At 49.6% G+C, this 23243-nt stretch overlaps 1 protein-coding gene and 1 pseudogene across 1 annotated transcript in view; both read right to left on the bottom strand.

The window, feature by feature from the left end:
- Ece1 (endothelin converting enzyme 1) overlaps positions 1-23243 on the bottom strand; it is a 59330-nt gene that overhangs the window by 306 nt on the left and 35781 nt on the right. The window contains exons 10-19 of the mRNA XM_051171490.1: positions 22450-22564; positions 20323-20433; positions 19498-19596; positions 18928-19005; positions 16481-16584; positions 7638-7748; positions 6950-7017; positions 5552-5742; positions 2655-2750; positions 1-970 (exon numbers count right to left, since the gene is read on the bottom strand). The exon at positions 1-970 is cut by the window's left edge and continues 306 nt beyond it. Coding sequence (XP_051027447.1) covers positions 794-970; positions 2655-2750; positions 5552-5742; positions 6950-7017; positions 7638-7748; positions 16481-16584; positions 18928-19005; positions 19498-19596; positions 20323-20433; positions 22450-22564 — 1150 coding nt within the window. The 3' untranslated portion in view covers positions 1-793. The remainder of the gene's footprint in view (positions 971-2654; positions 2751-5551; positions 5743-6949; positions 7018-7637; positions 7749-16480; positions 16585-18927; positions 19006-19497; positions 19597-20322; positions 20434-22449; positions 22565-23243) is intronic.
- LOC127211552 (60S ribosomal protein L7-like 1) lies at positions 13368-14412 on the bottom strand (annotated as a pseudogene).

The following is a 23243-nucleotide window of genomic DNA, read 5'->3' as shown; positions in this document are numbered from 1 at the left end:
CACCCCCAAGTTATTTGGAGGGCCCTCTATTATGGCTTCATGCTGCCACAGGTATCAACTTGATGGGGCTCCTGTGGTTGGACTCCAGAGACAGGACAGGTAAGCTGAGAAGGTTGTGCCCACACTAGCCCCTTCAGTTGGCGCCTTGCTCTGTCTGGCCCCTATGTCCCCTGTCACATGGGCGACTGCACAAGCCATCACACCAACAATGGGCTAAAATTAGTGCTCAATATGGGGGCGCCCATTCAGCAGCCTGGGGTCCTCTGGGGGTATATCAATGGGGCTTCCTTTGTCCACAGGTTACTTAGAAAAAGAAAACATAATAAATATACTAATCTTTCCTTTAAAAAAAAAGTGTTTTAAATGCATTTTTCCCTGAAGATTTCCAGTGTATTCCATGCTTAAAAAATAAGTCTCCCCAAAAAATATATCTTTAAAGCATTTGACACAGTGGTATTGTGGTATTTCTGGCACTGGATGTAGGCAAGGATCTGTGTCCCATTGCCACCGTCAGCGTGAGACGCAGGGCTGGCAAGCCACCAGCTGGACGCCCAAATGCCTGCTAGCCTCACACCTGGGTGTCTGGGGTGCCAGGGCTTCAGAGAGGGTCAAACCTTGGGCTCGAGTGATGAGCCTCCATCGCAGGCTTGGACAGAATGGCTACATACCCTCCAGGGTAGGGAAGGGGCCCTAGGCGGCAGAGAGGCTGGGCGGTGTCCCGGAGGCTGGAGGGAGCTGGTCGCAGGCCCCTTTCCTCCTTCCGTCTGTCTGTGTGATCTCTGCGCTTTAGCCCTCACCAGACTTCGCATTTGTGATGAGGGTTCATGGGGGAGCCGGGCAGGCAGTGGAAGTGTTCTGAGAACTCCTTGGAGTTGGAGAGGGAGCCGATTACCCGGAAGCGGGAGGGGCTGTGCGGGTCGGTGATGAGGCCTTCATGGGAGCTCTCAGGTGTTCGGACGGAGCACCAGACCTTGTGTAAATTAAAGAAAGTTGGGGGAGGGGCGGTCACTGTGAGGGGCCTGAAGCTTCTAGAATGGCCCCACCATAACAGGAGCACAATGAGCCTGAGATCCCAGGGAGTCAGGAGGACCTGCAGGTAGAGTAAGGAGGCCAGGGGACAGATATACCCACGGTGGGCACCCTCTGCAGCAGGTGTTCCTGCCCTGCGGCCCTCCAGCCAGAGCAAAATCTCTGACTCTTCCGCACCTGGTGTCACCTGCACACAGCAGTCTGGCAAACATTCGGGACAACTTGGATTTGATCCAGAACTCTCCTTTGCTGGGGAGGACACCCTGTTTAGCTGCTTGGGAATTCTGGGCACCAACAGAAGACTCGTGGCTGGACACACACTCAGGGACAACCCAGTCTATCTTAAACTTAAGAAACATCTAGAACTCGGGCATGAGGGCACATACACACCTTTAATCCCAGCCCTAGAGAGGGAGAATGCAGGCAGATCTCTATGAACTTGAAGCCAGCCAGGGCTACACAGTGAGACCTTGTCTCATATTTTTGGCTGTGAGCCTAGCCTTTAACAGCTGAGTCATCTCTCCAGCCTGAGGCCTTGTCTCAAGGAAAACAAAACAAAACAAAAGATAAAGAAACATCTAGACTCTTAGACCTAGCAGGAATTTTGGATAGCCTTGCTTTCTAATCATCAGGGCACAAGACTTTTTTTTGAGACAGGTTCTTATGTAGCCCAGGCTAGCCTCAAATTTGCTACATATCAGCTGGGTGGCGGTGGCACATGCCTTTAATCCTAGCACTCAGGAGGCAGAGGCAGAGACAGGTGGATCACTGTGAGTCGGAGGACAGCCTGGTCTACAAAGCGAGTTCAGGACAGCCAAGGATACACAGAGAAACTCTGTCTTGAAAAACAAACAAAACAATAATAATAATTGCTATGTAGCTTTAACTTCTGGTCCTCTGCCTCTTCACTCGAGTGCTGAGGTTCTAGCCATGTGCTGCCATGCTCTTCACTGCAAAGCAGTGCTGAGAAAGAAATTATGACCTTTGTGCAGAGAGGTCGGCATTTGACAGCTGGGCTACATCTACATGGCCAAGGTACCTCCTGTGTGCAGTGTCCTTGGAGGCTAGAATAGGATGTCCGGCCCCCTGAGATTAGAGTTATGGATGGTTGTGAGCCACCGTGATAGTGCTGGGAACCGAACCAGGATCTCTGTTCGCAAGAGCAGTCAGGGCTCTTAACCACTGAGTCGCTTCTCTCCAGCCTCTGTGTTTTCTGTTTTTGTTGTTTGTTTGTTTGCTTGTTTGTTTTCCGAGGCAGGGTTTCTCTGTGTAGCCTTGGCTGTCCTGGAGCTCAATCTGTAGACCAGGCTGGCCTCAAACTCTGGGATCTGTCTGTCTCTGCCTCCCCAGTGCTGGGATTAAAGGCCTGCGCCACCACCGCCTGACCTGTCTCTGTTTTCTGATGGTCTTAGGTGGCCCTGTGAAAGGGTTGCTTGACAGCATGCTGCACTCCAACCTCAAAGGGGTTGAGACCCACAGGTTGAGAATCACTGTGTAGCGGAATGTCCCAAAGACGGTTCTCTGATTTGGGAATGTGCCATTTGAGGGGAACCTGCCTTTTGGCTCCAAGGCTCTTGGACATCCCCACGACAGAACACACCTGCCTATCCTCCCAGTGGGCTCACCTGTGCAAATCCGAGGAAGAAGAGCTGGTTGCTCGTGAGCCCCAGGGTGGGCAGTGTCTGCTCGGCTCCGTTCTTCTTTACCCAGTTCTGGTACGCCTGGGAGAAGCCAAAACCAGAGTTTAGATGTGACCCAGGTGAGGATGGACACCTGTGGGGAGGTTCAGGGGAAGCCGCACCTCCTGGGGCGGATGTTTGGGCGCCAGCTCCCTTCTATGATCTCACCCAAAAGGGGCAGAATTCAATCCTATGGCCTAAAACACATAGTCATGCCAGCTGTAAAATGTACGCTTGCTTTCCACTCCAGCCTTTCCAGATGTGCGGATTCGGTGGCCCCAGTCAGGGACCCAAGATGCATCTCCATCCAACAGAGGACAAATGGGATCAACAGCACCCCCTCCCAGAGGCTCAAGCCCAAAGACTAGAGCTTTGTTTTGACTTTTTTTTTTTTTTTTTTTTTTTTTTGGTTTTTTGAGACAGGGTTTCTCTGGGTAGCCTTGACTGTCCTGGACTCACTTTGTAGACCAGGCTGACCTTGAACTTACAGTGATCTGTCTGCCTCTGCCTTCCGAGGACTGTGATGTTTTTACTCTTTCAAGCAAGCCAAATATCCCAGATCTGGCCCCGCCCCGCCCCACACTCCCCCCAGCCGCTGCTCCAGGCTGGTCACCCTGACTCAGGCTGATCCAAAACAGACAGCCTTCCCCAAGCAGAGGCTTCACTGAGCCTTCCTGAGTGGAAGAGCAGCCAGTGCCTTTAACCGCTGAGCCATTTTCTCTCGAGCCCATTTTCCTCTCTAAGAACCCTACAAGTGTCTCCAAGGTAGAACTGAAGCTCTCTCCTCAGCTATGGGGCTTGTACTGCGCTGATCGCATGCATGCGCCTGCTCAGCACACTCATTCCATGCTGTCCCCCCACTGCTTCCTGTTCCTGAATGTGCCAGGCTGGTGTCCACCTTGTGGCTTCTGCACTTGTTTTTCTTTCTACTGAGACGACATCCCTGGCTTTTCTCTGTCTCTTTTTACAATACAGTTATGTCCAACCTATAACGTGGGGCTGTAGGCTCTACCATGCCAAGGATAGCTATGGATGCAGCCCAACACAAAAATCATAAACTTACTTAAAACAGGAGCCGTCTGTGATTTCTTTCTTTCTTTTTTCTTTTGGGATGGGGGTCTTAATCCAGCCCAGGCTGTCCTTGGTCTTGTTAGGCAGCTGAGGATGACCTTGAACTTCTTGATCTTGTTGCCTCTGTCTCTCTCTTTTTTTTCTTTTTTCTTTTTTCTCTTTCTGGCTTGTCAAGACAGGGTTTCTCTGTGTAGCCTTGACTGTCCTGAACTCACTTTGTAGACCAGGCTGGCCTTTAATTTACAATGATCTGCCTGCCTCTGCCTACTGAGTGCTGGGATTAAAGGCATGCACCACCACGCCTGGCTTGCCTCTGCCTTTAGGACTGGGATTACAGGCATGTACCACCATGCCTGGTTTTTATGGATAGCTGGTTATTAAACCCTGGGATTCATGATGCCAGGTAAGCGCCTACCAACCAAGCTTCACAGTCAACAAGATTCTTTTTTGCAACCCAATTATGCAGTTTACTGGCAATAACGTCATGTCAAAAGGTCGGACACCCCTGGCAGGCCATAATTCCAATGTCATTTCCTCCAGAAGGCCAGCCTTGGACCTGTGGCCCCCACAATCCATCAGTAGCCCCATTTAATGCTCTCTACCCAACCAATAGCAGACAGGCTCTTCTGCCCGTCACCACGCTCTCGCCTACCCTCTGCCTCTGTCATGTCACAGGCTGGGCAGGAGCAGCTCCCACCTGCCAGCTTCACTCTGCAGCATCCTCAAGGATAGCACAGGTGGGCAGAAGGCTCACGATACAAGCCTCCTGACAGACAAAGGTTAGGCCAACTACAGAATACTTCTGAACTCAGTTCCTACACCTGCAAAACAGATGCGAGGCTAACACCAAGTCTTGAACTTGCTGGGGACCCTAAGCCTGCTCGCATCACAGCCCCAGGAAACAGTGCTTTTCCGCATGCCTATTCTTACAGTCACAGCTAGGAAGAAGCCCTGTACTGCCCTCTGCCAGATACCCACCTTTTCTCGGCCACTTGTTTTCTTCTACCTTAACTCGACGGACATCTCTAAGTGTCTCTCTAGGTCAGGAGTGGGTCCAAGTGACCTGGTTTTACTTTCACAATGGCCCCACTACTCAAGTGTTAGGAGTTCTCAGCCATGCAACTCCGGTGAATTATGCCAGCCCTGGGACTCGAATCTAGAACTCCCTCAGTGCCCCTGTTGTGATCTGAATGTGAAATGTTCCCTGTAGGCTCCTATGTTTGAACGCTTGGTTATCAAACGGTGGTGCTTACTGTGAAATCTTTAGGAGGGAGCATCTCACTGAAGGAAGTGGATCACTGGGGATGGGGCCCCCAGACTTTAAAGCCCAGGCCACTTCCTAGCTGCTTTCTAAATCCTGGCTACAGAGGCAATGTAACCTGTCAGCTCCCCTACTTTTGCCACCATGCCTTCCTACTGTGCCTGCCAACTGTACCCTTGACTGCACCCCAGATTAAATCCTTTGTTCCTTAAATTGTCAGCTGTTTTGTCATAGTGAGAAAAGCAATCAGTACAGTCCCTTTCCTACCCAGACCCCTACCTCTGGAAAGTCAGGAAGGCAGGGTTCTGTTCTAGCAAGAAGTCTTCTGTGGGCTGAGCCCCAAAGCTCCCCACTTTCTCAGTTAGCACTCAGACACTCCGCCCCATTTATCTGACCAGCAAACCAAGGTGCATGGAGCCGCTGTAATGGTCCTCTATCCAATGAGATGCTTGAACAGACTCAGTCCCCCCCCCCCCCCCCCCGGGACAGGGCCCACAGGGGGCAGACATACCCGGTAGGCTGCTTTGAGTCCCCCGTTGTCGGCGATATTCTCCCCGAGGGTGTGCCGACCGTTCACAGGCTCCCCGTTCACACTGTAGTTGCTGTACTGCTGCACCATGCACTCCGTCTGCTGCTTGAACGCCTCCACAGACGAGTTCTTCCACCAGGGCCGGAGGTTCCCATCCTTGTCATACTCCCGGCCTGAGCAGGGAGGACAGTGGTCACATGGTGCGACCCTCCAGGCCATAAGGGTGGGCGTGGTCAATCTATGTGATGGAGGCTTGGCCAATCATACCAGAGACCACGCAGGAAAGCAGTCCAGGCCACTGATGTTCAAGGGCACAGAGGATTGGAGCTGATTTTGGGTTTTTGTTTTTTGTTTCGTTTGTTTTTGTTTTTTCTTTTCTTTTCCCTTTGGTTTTTCAAGACAGGGTTTCTCTGTGTAGCCGTGGCTGTTCTGGACTTGCTTTGTAGGCCAGGCTGGCCTCGAACTCACAGCAATCCACCTGCCTCTACTGCCCCGAGTGCTGGGATTAAAGGAGTGTGCCACCACGCCTGGCCTGGTTTTTTGTTTGTTTGTTTGTTTCTGTTTTGGTTTTTCAAGACAGGGTCTCTCTGTGTAACCTTGGCTGTCCTAGACTCACTTTGTAGACCAGGCTGGCCTCGAACTCACAGCGAACCGCCTGCCTCTGCCTCCCTAGTGCTGCTGTATTTACTTTTTGAGGACAGGGTTTCTCTGTGTCTCTGAGTAGCCTTGGCTCTCCTGGACTCAGTTTCTAGACTCAGTTTCTTGAACTCACAGGGATCCACCTGCCTCTGGCTCCTTGAATGCTGGGATTATAGGCATGTGCCACCACACCCAGCTCAGAGCTTGTTTTAATACTGGCTACGGGGCCCTGACCACAAGGAATAGAATCCTAGCCAGGGCAGGCAGTGCCAGGACCACAGGTAGGCCCAGCCTTTCCCTCTGGGCTACGGGGTCCCCAAGACAAGACGCAGGAGGTGGGATTCTGGCTGTTAACTAATGATGTGGGCTTGACTGCCATTTCTCTGACTATGGTCAAATCAGAGAAGTTTCTAGAATGGCAGAGAACTGTATGCTCCCTGATGAATACTATTGCCAACCTAAGTAAGCAAGAGCGCTTTCCATGAGCAGAGGCTTCACCGTAACCACACACCTTCCCACCTCTACATGGCCTCCTCACAGTCACAGGATAAATAAGAAAAGAGAAGTGTGGACGTGTGACAGGACTGGCTTAAAGTCATCCTGTCAGAAGGCAGCAGAGGCAACCTTTGAACACTGATCTCTCTGTACGAATCTCCTTAGGAGTGAAGGGACCAGGAACCAGACGGGGAGGGCAGGAAGTGGGCGGGTTCTGCCTGTATGGGGACCCCACGTAACCTGTACCTTGATCATCGAAGGCATGAGTCAATTCGTGGCCCACGACGACACCAATGCCACCAAAGTTCAAGGCACTGGAGGAGGAACACACAGGTGAGGGTGAAGCCAGCTATGTGACCCCTTGGGCCAGAGATATAATAGGGCATTCTGGGAATCGGGGAATCTGGCCTCTGGAGACTGCAGGAGGTGGGGGCATGGTTAGCCGTTGTCAACTTGCCCTCTGGGGGCCATGTACTTGTGTAAATCACTCAGCAGAGCTGGGTCTTAACACCCAAGAATGGACTAGGGCTGGGGCCAGGTCAGCCTCTGCCCAAGTGTCACATAGTTAATATGGAGCCTGGGACTCAAATCCAGGGCTGTGGCTTTCAAGGCCGGCCTGCATGACACACAAGGCAGAAGGCCTTCTCTCTAGCTCTGTTTTCAGATGGTGTCCTGAGGGATCCCGACTCTGTGACATGCTCCTCCCAGCCCCACCATGTAGGGGCATCCAGAGCCAAGAGTGGCCAGGAGGGCCACAAGGCCACAGAAGCTGTTTCCCTGGCAACTTGTCTCCAAATTCCAGGCCTCCTGGGCTCCCCAGGAACCAGTGGCTCATGGAGGCTGGCTGGCTAAGTGGTCAGCGATGGGCTCTGGGCCAGACTGGACTGGGGGTTGCTGAGGTCGGGGAAAGGCTGGGGAAAAAGGCATGACCTACTTGGGTGAAGAGCGGGTATAGAACGGCGCCTGCAGGATTCCAGCTGGAAACACAATCTCGTTCTTGGTGGGTGAGTAGTAAGCATTCACCATGGGTGGGGTCATACTCCACCTGCAAACCACAAGCACACGTGAGAACCCCGGCAAACCTGGTAGAAGGGGAGCCTTAAAACTGTGGAGTCTGCCAGGTGGTGGTGGCGCACGCCTTTAATCCCAGCACTTGGGAGACACAGGTAAGCAGAGCACTGAGAGTTCGAGGCCAGCCTAGTCCACAAAGTGAGTCTAGGACAGCCAAGGCTACACAGAGAAACCCTGTCTCAGGAAACAAAACAACAACAACAAAAACCCTGTGGAATCTGAGCTGGGCATGGTGCACTTTGGGAGGCAGAGGCAGTTGGATCTCTGTGAGTTTGAAGCTCACCTGAGTCTCTACATAATAGAGAATCTGCCACAAACAAACAAACAAGCAAGCAGATGTGGATTCCAGGGGGCTAGGGATATAGGTCAGCATCGAAGAGGATTTGTCTAACATGTACAAAGCCCTGGGTTCAATTCCCAGTACTGCATAAACCTGGATGACAATGCGTGCCTGTAATCCCAGTATATAAGGGGCGGCAGAAGAACCGGGAGTTCAGCCGGGCGTGGTGGCGCACACCTTTAATCCCAGCACTCGGAAGGCAGAGGCAGGCAGATCGCTGTGAGTTCGAGGCCAGCCTGGTCTACAAAGTGAGTCCAGGACAGGCAAGGCTACACAGAGAAACCCTGTCAAAAAAAAAGAACCTAGAGAGTTCAATGTCAACCTCTATCAGCAGTTCTCAAAGTGCCTTAAAGGGACACCAAAGGTCTCCCCGCTCACAGGCATGTTGGGATTGATGTATAAAAATGTTAAATTGCTAAACCGAGCGTGGTGGCGCATGCCTTTAATCCCAGCACTCAGGAGGCAGAGGCAGGCAGATCACTGTGAGTTCGAGGCCAGCCTGGTCTACAAAGTGAGTCCAGGATGGCCAAGGCTACACAGAGAAACCCTGTCTCGAAAAACCAAAAAAAAAAAAAAAAAAAAAAATTAAATTGCTTGTCCCTCAAGATCCTTATTGTCCTACCATCGAAATTTCACGTATCCAAAATGATGTTGTGTGACCCTTGCCTCTTAAATTACCCCTGATTGGCTAATAAAGTTGCCTCCAGACTGAGATGGGCAGAAGAGAGGTAGGTGGAGCAAAGGTTCTCCAGCTTGTGGGGTCACAGAAGAACCACAAAGAAAAGAGAAGAAGGAGGAAGAAAGGGACAGGTCGCCAGGGGTTAATATCACCAGGAGCATGCAGCCAAGAGCAGCTTGCTCTAAGGACTGGCCTGAGGGAGCAGAAGCAGCCCAAGTGGAACAAGCACAGGTATTTTATGAGGATTCTGGTGGGAAGCAGACAAGATAGCTTAGAGGGCTCATATCTGCCCAGCCCTAGTGTTTTAAGGCTTATTACAAATCTAACAAGTCTCTATATCTTTTATCTATAAAATAGCGGTTTAAAAGCCGGGCGTGGTGGCGCACGCCTTTAATCCCAGCACTCGGGAGGCAGAGGCAGGCAGATCGCTGTGAGTTCGAGGCCAGCCTGGTCTACAAAGCGAGTCCATGATGGCCAAGGCTACACAGAGAAACCCTGTCTCGAAAAACCAAAAAAAAAAAAAAAAAAAAAAAAAAAAATAGCGGTTTAAGGAATAACTGCCCCCTTAATAATTGTATGAATCAATATTAAATATTAACAGTCATTTTACACAGGCACTCTACCAAAAACCAGGTCGACGTAGCTGTGAATGGTGCCTGAAATCTCATCAGGATTTCAAAGTCATCCTGGGCTGCATAGTGAGTTCAAGGCCAACTTGGGTGACATAAAAATCCTGTTTCAAAAAACCAAAAAGAAAAAAAAAAAAAAAAAAAGCAGGGAGGGTGGGTGGGTGGGGGGAACTAGGAAGATGGTTCAGTGGTGTGTATTGCTATGTAGTGTCAGGACTGGAGCTCTGGTACCCAGCACCCATGTAAATGCAGGTGAGCATTGTGGCCAGCCTGTAATCCCAGCCCCTGGGAGGCAGTGATGGGAACCTTGACACAAGCTTGTGAGCTAGACTAGTGACTCGGGGCTTCAAGAAGGAGATACCTCAATATAGAAAGCAGAGACTGATGGAGGAAGACATGTCTGTCCTCTATGAACGCAGATGAGCACGGCACTCACACCCGTGCCCACACTCATGCAAACAAGCACACATGTGCAAACAAACCCCACACTCAAAAAGAAACCACCCCAAACCCACACCAACAAGCCACCCTCACTCTCTGAATGTCCTTGAGAGGTAGTACAGCTGTTGAACCATTAAGCCCCCCTCCCACACCCCTACTCCCCCAGTACAAGCCTCTAGTTGTTCTGTGTGCCCCAGTGGGGAACGCGCACAAAGCACATCAGTGTCCTTGTTGCCATTTCCACTTTCAGAGTGGCAGGCAAACCACAGGCTTTTTGGACACAGATTCTGAACATTTTCCTGAGAATGTGCAGAGCCAGTTTATGATCTCTGGGGAAACAACTGATGTCATCTGTTACGCATGACAAAAATGTAGGGTGTCAAAAGAGATTATCTGGGTGGGCTAAGATAGCTCAGTAGTTAAGAGCGCTGGCTGCTCCTCCAGAGGACCTGGGGTCAGTTCACAGCTGCCATAGGGCAGCTCACAACCACCTGTAAATCCAGTTCCAGGGCCAGGCCGTGGTGGCGCACGCCTTTAACCCCAGCACTCAAGAGGCAGAGGCAGGTGGATCTCTGTGAGTTGAAGGCCAGCCTGGTCTACAGAGCAAGTTCCAGGACAGCCAAGGCTATACAGACAAACCCTATCTTAAAAAACAACAACAACCAAAAAAAAAAAAAAAAAAAACCCAAAACAAACAAACAAACAAAATCTAGCCAGGTGTAGGTGGCATATGCCTGTAATCCCGGCACTGAGGAGGCAGAGGCAGGCAGAGCTCTGTGAGTTCAAGGCTAGCCAAGGTCACACAGAAAAACCCTGTCTCAAAAAACCTAAACCAAAGCCAAACAAAAAAATCCAGTTCTAGGGGATTTGATGCCCTCTTCTGGTCACCACAAGTACTTGTGTAATATATATACATATTACATATATATATCAAGTATATATATTTTATATATATAATAAGTACACACACACACACACACACACACACACACACACACAATCATAGTAAAATCTTTCTTTTTTTAAACAGGGTTTCTCTGTGTGGCCCTGGCTGTCCTGGAACTCACTCTATAGATCAAGCTGGCCAGGAGCTCTGCCTCCGGGATGCTGGGATTAAAGGGATGCACCACCAACACCCAGATACATTTTTTTAAATAAATGAAATAGGAATAGGTACAAGTATTAAAGTCTTCCCCCCTTCCTGCTAGAGATGGTGGAACACTCTCTTAATTACAGCACTTGGGAGGCAGAGTCAGGATTTCTGTGAGCTTGAAGCTAGCCTGGTCAACATAGAGAATTCCAGGACAGCCAGGGATAGAGACCCTATTCTCAAAATAAAATAACAAGACAAAAAAATTTACAAAACACAACAAAACCAAAGAATAAAAAATAAAAAATTGCCGGGCGTGGTGGCGCACGCCTTTAATCCCAGCACTCGGGAGGCAGAGGCAGGTGGATCGCTGTGAGTTCGAGGCCAGCCTGGTCTACAAAGTGAGTCCAGGATGGCCACGGCTACACAGAGAAACCCTGTCTCAAAAAACCAATATAAATAAATAAATAAATAAATAAATAAATAAATAAAATAAAATAAAATAAAAAATTAAAAAACAAAACAAAACAAAAAAACCCCAAACCTCTCTGCTCCCTAACCATTTGTCTGTGTGACGCTGGCTTTTCTACATATACTTCAAAACAGCATGTTACAGAGGATGAATGTGAGGCCGACATGAGAATCCAGCTGCTTTCTGTTAAGCCAGAAATAAAGAAAGTGAAGGATGCCAGGATACAGCTCAGTGGTAGAGAAAGGCCCTGATTCCACCCCCAGAATGTGTCCTGAACAAAAAAATTTTTTTGAAAAAAGTACAATACTACCTATCTACCTATAAAAGACTTAAAATATTTTAGGAGCTAGAGAGATGGTTCAGCAGTTAAGAGCACTTTTTTTTCCTTTTTACCTCCCAAGACAGGGTTTCTCTGTGTATCCTTGACTGTCCTAGACTCACTTTGTAGACCAGGCTGGCCTCAAACTCACAGCAATCTGCCTACCTCTGCCTCCCGAGTGCTGGGATTAAAGGTGTGCGCCACTATGCCCAGCAAAAGCACTTTTTTTGCTTGTGGGTTCTTTGTTTTTGTTTTTTGACACAGGGCCTTTTTGTGGAGCTCTGACTATCTTGGAACTTACTCTGTAGACCAGGATGGCCTTAAATTTACAGAGATCCACCTGCTTCTGCCTTCTGAGTGCTGGGACTAAAGGTGTGTGCCACCACCGGCAGCAGCCGCACCAGCTGCTCTTCTAGAAGACCTGGGTTTGGCTCTCATCACCATACGGTGTCTCTCAGCCATCTGTGACTCCAGTCCCAGAGAATCTGACCCCTGCTTCTGAACTCTGTGGGTACCATGCATACACATGGACACAGACAAGCAGGCAACACTCATATATGTAATAAAAAACATCTAGAAATACATTATGTTTGTGCACATATTTGTCTGCATGTGGGTATGTACAGGTATCCATGGAGACCAGACCAGAGGATATGCTCTTTTTTTGTTTTTGGTTTTTCGAGACAGAGTTTCTCTGTATAGCCGTGGCTGTTGTGGAATTCGCTCTGTAGAACAGGCTGGCCTTGACTCATAGAGATCTGCCTGAGTGTCTGGATTAAAGGCATGTGCCACCATGCACAGCACATAAAAATATTTTTGAGAAGACACTAATTTTATAAGTGTTTCGGGTAAAGTCAATAGAATGAGCGTTTTAAGAGCTTTTTTTGATATCTGGTTGTTTTTGTTTTTAAGACTACGTTTCATGTCTTTAGGACTAGAATTTACTATGTCACAGGGGGTGACCTCTATCTTTTTGTTCTCCCTTCCTCCATCTCATAAGTTCTAGAACTTAAGCGGTGCACATCACGCTGGGTTTTTATGAGGTGCCAAGGCCCAAGCGCTTGAGGCAGGCACTCTGTGACCTCAGCTACACCCACAGATCTGAGGACAGCGGGTGTTAATTTTTTAAGCATATGGAAGGGTCCTTAGGCCAAAAAGGTTGTAGCCAACCATGTAAAGTGAATCAAATAGCTGGCGTTTCACTGTTTTCTTGGTGCAGAGGGAGAGCCAACGGAGAACAGAAAAAGAGAAACAATACTTTCACATTAGGCCAGTCCTTCTATTTTCTCCCAATGAGTATCACAGAGGTATTTTGCTGGGTGTCATTAAGCCACGTAAAGACAGTGAAAAAAATGTACAAAATTTAGCTGAAAGACTAAGTTAAATTGAGAAATTCAGATGAATTGGTATCTTAACCGCCCATCTCCTTGTGCTTTAGGAAGTACCTTGAGGATGAGATGCTTAGAGGAAACAGGTGTCTGAACTTCTTGTCCACAAGAGGGCGCCAGAGGCAAAGGGGAGTTGCCATTACCTAGGTTAAGAATTCTGTAAAATGTTTTTAGGATTGAGAAAATTAATCTGAGGAGCAGTACTGAGTTTAGAGGAATCAAACTTGTCTTTCTTTCTTCCTTCCTTCCTTCCTTCCTTCCTTCCTTCCTTCCTTCCTTTTTGATGAAGCAGGCAATTCTTCCCTCTATGGCTTGGGTTGAGACAGGGGCAGCCAATGTGGAGAACAAGAGTCCTTTCCCATGGACCTGGGCTGCGTTGAGGTGCCTGCGATGCTCATATCCTATTGTCTTTCTCCTGGCCCCTTCCTTCAGTTTTCGAAGGCAGAAAAATAATCTTCTCCGAAGACATGTGATAGTTTTAAACAACGGAAACACTTGCAGTGCACGTGCTTTTGGGGATCCTGGTCCTGGTCTAGTTCAGCTGATGGATGCGCTGATTGATGCATTCACCCTGGTAGCAGGGGGAGCCCATCTCCTTGAGGAATCCCACTCTTTTCTTGGTAGCATGACGGGCCACCGAGAGGTGGAAAGGGCACAGGAATGAAGAGATCTGCTGGAAGCGCTTCCCTGGGAAGGGAATTTCATGGATGAGGTCTTCCAGGCAAAGGACAGCAAATGTCCCCAGGTGCTCCTCACTCACTGTGTTGTCGGTCAGAGGGACAGTCTTATCCTTCATCTTTGCTTGTCCACGTTTCAAGATGAGCTGCCGGACAGACTTCAGACTTGGAACTCCCCAGGTCACGTAAGGCTCCACCCTACAGTCTGAGGGGTGACGCTGACGAAGACGCCACTGAACAACTTCTTCAGGCGAAGTTTCGCAGGGTTCCTCTATACCAACAAAGTCAACTCCTTCAATCCTTTCCAGGCGTATAACGAAGGCCAAGGAATGGTTCATTAGGCACTTCCAAAGCTCGAGGCGTCACGCCTAGTTGCTGGGCATGCACCTTGTCACGCCGCCGCCGCCGCCAAGAATCACGTACAAATGATTCCAGTCGCTTAAACCTGAATTCTTTCCCTTGCCTCTCTCTCTTTGCCAAAAGTGCCTGTTTTGCCTGGGTGGCTTTCAGAGCCTGATAAGCCTTCTGCTTCTTCAGGAGATTTTCTGGAACCAAAGGGATCTTTTTTCTTTCCCGTTCCTCTGCCATCTTTCCAGCACTACAGCTACTTTCTTTCTTTCTTTTTTAAAAGATCTACTTATGGGGGCTGGAGAGATGGCTCAGTGGTTAAGAGCACTGCCTGCTCTTTCAAAAGGACCCGGGTTCAATTCCCAGCACCCACATGGCAGCTCACAACTGTCTGTAACTCCAAGACCTGACACTCCCACATGAATGGACATAAATTAAAATTAAATAAAATATTTTTTAAAAAAAGATCTACTTATTTATAAATATTAGTGCTCTACACGCATGTACACATGCATGACAGAAGAGGGGATTAGATTCACTTATTTGTGAGGCACCAAGTGGTTGCTGGGTATCGAACTTGGGACCTCTGGAAGAGCAGGCAGTGCTCTTAACTGCTGAGCCATCTCTCTAGCCCCGGTGTCTGACTTTTCTAAAGAGATTTTGATTGTTTTCTTTATTTTGGTTTGTGTTGTTTTTGTTTTGTGATCTGGGGATAGAATGCAGAGCTTCACACACACCAGACAAGTAAGTGCTCTAGCCTGAGTATAACATACATGCTTAGCTTAAGAGTCCCTATCCATCCATCCATCCATCCATCCATCCATCCATCCATCCATCCATCTACCTACCTACCTATCTGTTTTTGTGTATGGTGTATGCATGAGTGTTTTTTGTTTTGGTTTGTTTTTTCGAGACAGGGTTTCTTTGAGTAGCCCTGGCTGTCCTGGACTCACTTTGTAGACCAGGCTGGCCTCGAACTCATAGCGATCCACCTGCCTCTACCTCCCGGGTGCTGGGATTAAAAGTGTGTGCCACCACGCCTGGCTCACGAGTATTATTCATTTATTTGGGTGTGATATATGCATGTGTATGCATGGGTGTGTGGAGGCCAGAGATCACTGTTGGCTGTCTTTATTACTGTCACATTTATTTTAAAAAAAGATTTATTTATTTTATTTATTGCATATGAGTGCTTTATCTGCAGAAGAGGGCATCAGATTACATTATACATGGTTGTGAGCCACTATGTGGTTGTTGGGAATTGAACTCAGGACCTCTAGGAAGAGCAGGCGGCGCTCTTAACCACTGAGCCATCTCTTCAGCCCTGTCACATTAGTTTTTTGAGACAAGGTCTCTCCTCCTCCCCAGAGCTTGCCAGTTTGACAATTGCCTGGCAGGTGGGACAAGCCCCAGAAATCCTTCCGTCTCCTTCGCCTGCACGAGGTGACAGACAAATAGCACCCTCACACTTCTTTAGCAAGCACTTTATTATTATTATTATTATTAGATAAAACACTAACATACCCAAAGCTGTGTGCAGCAGCACATGCCTGCTGTTGGGCACGGGACACTGAGGCTAGAGAACTGGAGCTCAGGAGTTCAAGGCTATCCTGGATGACATCCTAAGATCCCCATCTCAAAAACAATAAAAGATAGACCCTGCATCTTGCTCTAGGCTATTCTGATTTAAGAAGCTCTCGGTCAGTTAGCAGGGCTGGGGATCGAACCCAGATCCTTGTATGTGCCAGGCAAGCATTCTACCACTGAGCCACACCCTGACCCAAAATGCGGTGTCTATGAAAGAGTTCCCTAGATGCTGCTGCTGCTGCTGCTGCTCCTGCTGCGGTAGTGTGGTTCAGCAGTGACAGCTGTTAGGGCACATCTGGAACCTTCTTCCAGCCCCTGTGGAAAAGCCACCACTTTCGGTCATGAGGAATTGAGGACCACGTGGGGCCCGCCCCTCCCCAGAAGTTCTAACCTTTTGTTGTCGCAATGACCCAAGAGTGAGCTTCTTCCTTCCCATGGCCAAGAATGAGAAGCGAGCTCTGAAAGCTGCTGAGTCAGCAGTGCTGGGACAGGAGGACCACCCACTCTGTCAGCAGGCCAGGTGTGAGGAGATGCTGACTCGGCAGCCCCATACCACGGCCCACTTTGGTCTTCGGCCTCTGCATCTGACAAGTGAGAGAACCAGCTCCATTCCTCAGAGAGTGCTCATGACAGCTGTATCTGACTCATGGCAAGCAAGCGATGAAGCCATGTTCTACCCACCGCAGGTCATTCTGGGTCTCCCGATGTACAGGAGCCTACACTTTGGGGGACTTACTGATCTCTGTTGGGGGCTTTCCTGAGCTGGTCAGCTGTGACCCTCCATGAGAAGTTGAAAAAGCGCATGGCGTTCTCAAAGTAGAGATCAGGAACTGCTGTGTACTGGGGAAATAAAACAGAGTCAAAAAATTAGAGCCTGGTCAGGCTGGGAACCTTCTAGAACTGAGGCCCCCCACAAGGCTAACCAAATTAGTCTGCAGGCCAGAGACCGGAATGGAGGGCTCAGGCTTTCCCTTTGCCTTGATTCTCCCCTTCAAAGACACTTTAAAAATCATCACGAAGGGCCGGGCGTGGTGGCGCACGCCTTTAATCCCAGCACTCAGGAGGCAGAGGCAGGCGGATCGCTGTGAGTTCGAGGCCAGCCTGGTCTACAAAGTGAGTCCAAAGCTACACAGAGAAACCCTGTCTCGAAAAACCAAAAAAAAAAAAAAAAAATCACGAAGGGGTGCCCCAGAGGGTCATGGGTGCTGTGAGATACTCTGGGTTAGTGCCTAGTACTTTTTGCTTCGAATGAACAAAGCCCTGGGTTCAGTTCCCAGCACTAGGCATGGTGGGGCATACCTGTAATCCCAGCACTTGAGAGGAAATTGAGCTTACCAGCAGGAAAATTACAAGTCCCAAGGTCAACCTTGGCTACAGAGTTCGAAGTTACCATGGACTGTCACATAAGACCCTGTCCCTGAGTCAGCAAATAAAATAAAAATTAATTGAATTAAATAGGTCCCTATGCGTAGCACAGATCTAATGGTTGGAGCTGGACTCTATCTCAGAAGTGTCGGGGTATATATCCTCACAGACCCTTTAGCCCCTCATATACCCCTCAACACCCAGCTGCACCCTCAAACACCCCTCAACACCCAGCCTTGCTTCTCTCTCCCTGACAAATGCAGAGCTCTTGCTCAGATGCATTCTAGATGTTTCCGGCTACAGAAACATCTGTCAGACACTGGTCCCCGGGGGCGGAGTCAGGTCTGGAGGCAGCACCTGGCAGCCTCCAGGAGCCCTCGGATCTTACATCCCAATACTCGGGAACATTTGAAATGATTCCCAAGGAATCAGAGCTACAGACAGAGTCTGACAGCCTCAGCAATAATTTTAATAGATTCAGATTTTAAATATAACCATGAGTAAGGCTACTGTAACGTCAAAAGTGTCCCAAATGACAATTATCAATCAGGGAAATGCTGAAGACCTAATCATGTGGGCCAGTCGGTTTGCTGACAATTCCAAGCATCAGGGGCTTGCCAACTAGGCCTTGATGCCTAGCCATTTGGGACGTATGCCTCCTCTTTAGCATTTCAAGGTCAAAGCCAAGGATCCAGGCATTGTCTGAGGAAGGAAGAGAGGGATGCAGGGACAGGAGGATGTCTGGGAGCAGCAGTGGGAAGCGAGGGGCTCAGTTTGGTCCCTGGGGATGCTTCAGGGTTACTCACTGTGCCTTTGAAGATCTGCTTCCTTCATTTCTTCAAAGTAATACTTTTTTGTTTTTTGAGACAGGGTTTCTTTGTGTACCTTTGGCTGCTTCGCTGTCCTGGAACTCACTCTGTAGACCAGGCTGGGCTTAAACTTACAGAGATCCCCATCACCTCTGCTTCCTGAGTGCTGGGGTTAAAGTTATGAACCACCACCACCCAGCCAAAGTAATCATTAAAAAAAAAAAAAAAGTATGTGTATCTGTGTGTACATCCATGCGTATGCCAGTAAACACTTGTGTGCGTGTGGGTGACCATGGGAGGCCAGGAGAAGGAGTCACATCTCCTCAAGGTGGAGTTGCAGGAGGTTATAAACTGCCCAGTGTGGGTGCTGAGGACCCAACCCAGTGCAGGTCCTCCGCAAGAGCAGTTATGTGCATGGCTGGCTGGCGTAACCACTGAGCCAGCTCTCTAGTGCCTCCATCAATCTTTTGATTTGTTTGTTTGCTGTTTGAGGCAGGGTCTACATTTGAGGCAGGGTCTACGTAGTCCAGGCTCACCCTGAACCTGCTAGGTAGCCAAAGATAGCCTTGAATCCCTGCCCCTCCTGCCCCAGCTTTTGGAATGCCAAGATTAGCCACGCATTACCATATCTGGCTATTCCTCCCTTCTTTTGCCTGTCCTGTGGTGTTGGGGATAGAACCTATGGCCTCGTACACTCTAAGCACTACCGCTTAGGCACCCTGCTCTAGTCATTTATTATTTCCCACTCAATCCCGGCAGCTGGCCACTCCTAGTGGCGTGCCCTGCTCCTGTTCCAATACTAACCACTGAGCAATGGTTGATGATGGCTCTGGAGAGACACGGACCCCCTCCCCACTGACCCAGGACATGAAAAGCCTTCCTCGAGCCCGTATCCCCAAACCCCAAGCCACATCACTTTGGTACAGGCTCATAACTATGATACCTCCAGCATCTAAATCAGACCCACCCTGGCATCGAGGAGAGTGAGGGGCAGGTGGAGGCCACTTACATCATTGAACACTTTGTCCAGCTCCTTGGGGTCCATGATGAAGTTGGGGTACCCTATCATGTTGTAGATGGCATCCGCCTGGACAGGAGGGATAGAGTAAGACTGTGTCAAATGATGCTGGCCAAGCCTGGCCCCAGCTCTGCGGGATCCAGGCTCAGGGTCTGTGCCAAGGGGAGCCTATGGGAGCCTCTCGCCTCCTTAAGGGTCCTACATCTTTTCCTGGAATGAATCTGGTAAATTCTGACGATGTGTCATTTTCCCCCAAGAAAGCCATCACGGTTTGGATGTGCACCCCGAAATTTAAATACTGTAAGTGAATCCCGAGCAGAACAGTGGTGAGAGGTAATAGTCACGGTTGCCAGAACAAGCTAGGACGGCGGGTTACTCATCATAGGAGCCGGCTCTTACGAAAAAGTTGGTCTAGCCTCTCTAGGGTGTGTCCTTCCCCCCTTCTGCTCTGGGATGTCTCCTGACACCACATCACTGGGGTTTCAGGATGTCCTGAGTCTCGCTAGAGTCACAGAGCGCGACGTCATCCGTGCACATCTTTGTCCTCCCAGGTAGCCTCACCTTCTCTTTGGCCGATCTCCGGGTGTCTTCATCCATCCACTTCAGGGTGCTCAGGCTCTCCTCAAACGCCTTCTTGATTTCCAAGATTATCTCACTGGCCTGGGGGGAACAGATGCCACAGCAGGAAGTAAGAGCTGGGCTCCGGCATCACCAGGGGTCCCGTGAAGAAGGCTAGACCCGGGTTAGAGAGGAGTCATGTATCTTACCCCATCCTCCCCTGACAGAATCCTGCACAACAAGGCTGGCCTCTCACTAACAGAACTCAGGGTCAAGTAAGATGAGGCAGCTTGGGGGAAGTTGAGGAAGACTCTGTTGAAGGATCTTTCAGAGTCTTTAACATGGACCAATGCTCTCGATTCCTTCCGAGAAAGCTAGAATCTGTAGCCTTTCCCAAACTGACCAGAGCAACAAAATCTTTTTTTTTTTTTTTTTTTCTAATAATGGAACGAGCCTTGAAATCTAGAGACTCTGCTTCTGAGGGACAGTTTCAAAACGGTCGCCATCACTCCAGAGATGGACAGCAGCTCTGGGAGGTAACTATGTCATGGCCAGACCTGAAGGCCAAAGACAGGTGGGAGAGTCTAGAAAACAGGCTGGTGGTATTATATACAGCAGCAGGAGTGGTGAGATTGAAGGCGGAGAGGCCTTGACTCCCACTGGAGTCTGTCTGTTAACCGCCGGCTGACATAATTTCTGGACAATCAGCACCACTAGCAACCAAAGCAGCAACAAGAGCCGGGGATGCAGCTCAGCTGTAGAGCACTTGCCTAGCATGTGTGGGGCCCGGGTTCCATCCCTAGCGCCCCTAACGCAGGAGGCACTTACTATATTCTTGCTGTCTTCAGCGAAGGTTGCTTTCACAAACATGGGACCCAGCGCGAAGCCCAGGTTGTTTTCCGTGTCACTCACGCAAAACTTCCAGCGGGGAAGACAGGTCTGGAAAACACATACACGGCTGTCAGCGGCCTCGGCCCCTTTCTGCCTGGGAACGGGACCACCAGGGGCCTGTGCTGTCTTCTGGAGCTTCAGGAGATACCCTTTTCTGACCCAGTGGGGGCTACTCTAGGGGACTCAGGACTGGGGACATAGCTCAGTGACAGAGTGCTTGCCTGCCATCTACGAGGCTGGAGTTCTATCACCAGTACTGAAGGCGGGGGGGGGGGGGGTGGGGGGGAGGGAAAGACAGGCGTGATGGCCCTGAATTGATGACCTGAGGTCTGAGACTAGCCTGGGCTACAGAGTCAGGCTCTCTTTCTCTCTTTAGCCTGGTCCCAAAAGGCCTGGGGACCTGGAGAGTTCAGTGAGTATGGTGCAGCACACCTTTGATCCTAAGCACTCAGGAGATGGAGGCAGACAGATCTCCCTGTGTTCAAGGTCAGCCTGGTCCGCATAGTGTGTTCCAGGCTAGACCCTGCACAAACACAGAAAGACACACAGACACACTCAATTGGGCAATGTAATCCCAGCATTGGAGAAGTAAAGGCAGAAGGACCAGGAGTTCAAAGGTCAGTTTTTTTGTGTACACTGTGAGTTCAAGGCCAGCCTGGTCTACAGAGCGAGTCCTGGACACAGAAACCCTGTCTCCAAAAACCAAAAACCAACCAACAAACAAAAAACAACCCTAAAAACAAAACTAAGATAAATTTTCCTCCAGGGTCTTGGAGAGTGAGAGCAGGAGAGGGGTGTGGTTAGAACGGGAAGCCAGTCACTCCCTGGCCCCTCCCACCTTAGCCCCATCTCCTCCAGCCTCCCAGAGGATGCGGGGGGGGGGGGGGGGGCCTTCCCAGAGGGCCAGGACCCCACCCCCACTGCAGCCTCCAAGAAAGAGCACAGCTCCAGGCACAGCAGAAGGCTCTCCTTGTTCTCACAAGTCCTCAAGTCCACAGGATGCCAGAGCAGCATAAATGCAGGCTGTAGCCAGTGTAGGGCTGTAGCCCTGGGAAGCCCCGCTCTCACTTGGCCCTGCCCAGCAGCCCCTGAGGACAGTGTTGACAACAGTCACATGGGAGCTCAGGTAAATAACTGCTGCTGTGGGGGGTCCTCTTCAGCCTAGAGAGCTGGCAGTAACAGCCACTCACACTCCAGGGAGCCTGATTTCTATCAGCCCCAGACTGCTCAAAACACAGACGGCCATCACAGATGGGTATCAAAATGTGGGGTTTCTTAGAGCAATGTGTGGATAATCAAAATACAGGGTCTTCTTCTTCCTCTTTTTCTTCCTCCTCTTTTTCTTCTTCCTCTTCCTCCTTCTCTTCTTCCTCCTCCTCTTCTTCTCCTTCTTTGGTTTTTCAAGACAGGATTTCATCATGCAGCCCTGGCTGTCCTATAACTCACTCTGTAGACCAGGCTGGCCTCAAACTTACAAAGATCCGCCTGAGTGCTGGGATTAAAGGTGTGTGCCACCATTGCCCAGCCAAAACACAGGGATTTCATATGCGATGTGCCAGTTGGCACAGCAAGGAATAGACCGCTAGGAACCCAGCCATAAAGAGGATGCCTACACATTTAATCTGAGAACAAGAAGCTGGCACAGTGTGCACGTGGGAGCCCCACCCAGGCACTTCCTGCTCAGGATGAGGTCAGTAGTCTTGGGAGTGGTTTCCATCTGGCCTGGGGTGGTGAATACCTCAGTGATTTCATTTGTCAAAAGAATTGGAACTGGTTACTTAAACATGCTACGTCATTTAAAAAGTTTTTTAAAAGAAAAATTTTGTGTGTATTCACATGTAAGCATGGGCAAGTGTGTGAAGGTCAGGGGTCAGGCCCTGGTCTGCACCTTCCGCCTTAAGGCAGGGTCTCTGTTGTTCCACCAGGTTAGCTAGCCCATGAACATCAGTGGATTCTCCTGTACCAAGCTACTCTCTTTCCATGCTACTCTCCTGTATCAAGCTACTCTCTCACAGTCTCCCTGGTCCCCTGCCCGTACACGGGTGCACACAGTAGCACGCTCACCTTCTTCGTCCCGTACATGACCTCCATGAACTTCTCATCGGCATCCTGAAAGCGCTGATCCAGAAAGGAGCTTGTTTTCCGTACCAGGTTCCACATCATGTAGTTGTTGAGGAGGCTGTGGTGACAGGAGCCAGGGAGAGCTCAGAGACCCCAGGGTAGCGTTCTAACTTGGTTTCTGACCTAAGCTCTCCTCTAGCCTGCCAACGCAGCTGCCTACCACTCTCTAAGCACAGGGAACTTAAGCTCTTCAAAGGAAAGGCCAGCTCTTCCACCACAGAAAACCCTTGGTGTCTAATGTAATCACAGGTATACCGTTGGTACTCATAAATGCCATTGCTTGGTTACTCCAGCTAGAAGGAGGGGGGCCTATGGTCAGCTAGGTTCAAGGTTCTATGGTTGGCAACTCCTTCTGTCCCATCTCCAGGGCCCAGGAAACCTATCTGTGGCTGCTGCCATTCCTGTACAGAAGTCGCCTTAGCACAAGGGCATCCATTTTAACCTGAACATCCGGCAAGGGAAAGGTAAACAGACAAACGTGTGTACTGGATGGAATACTGCAAAGTCTGCAGAGAGCTGAGATGTTATGAGGGAAGATGACAAAGGCCAGGGGAACAGCATCAGTCGCGATGACAGGAAACCTCTTTTATGTGCACGTACAAACACACATACACACATCCTAGGAGCTCCTCTTTGTCCCTATACCTTCCAACACTTCTGCCTTTAAAATCTATAAAGTGTCACTAGTACCTGGCACTTACTGGGCCTCAGTACTTGTCAGCATTGCCTTCTCTTAG

Source organism: Acomys russatus, chromosome 29 (genome assembly GCF_903995435.1).
Source record: "Acomys russatus chromosome 29, mAcoRus1.1, whole genome shotgun sequence".
Classification (NCBI taxonomy): Eukaryota; Metazoa; Chordata; class Mammalia; order Rodentia; family Muridae; genus Acomys; species Acomys russatus.
Note: the sequence above shows the minus strand (reverse complement) of the source record. Positions and strands in the feature narration are given on the sequence as shown.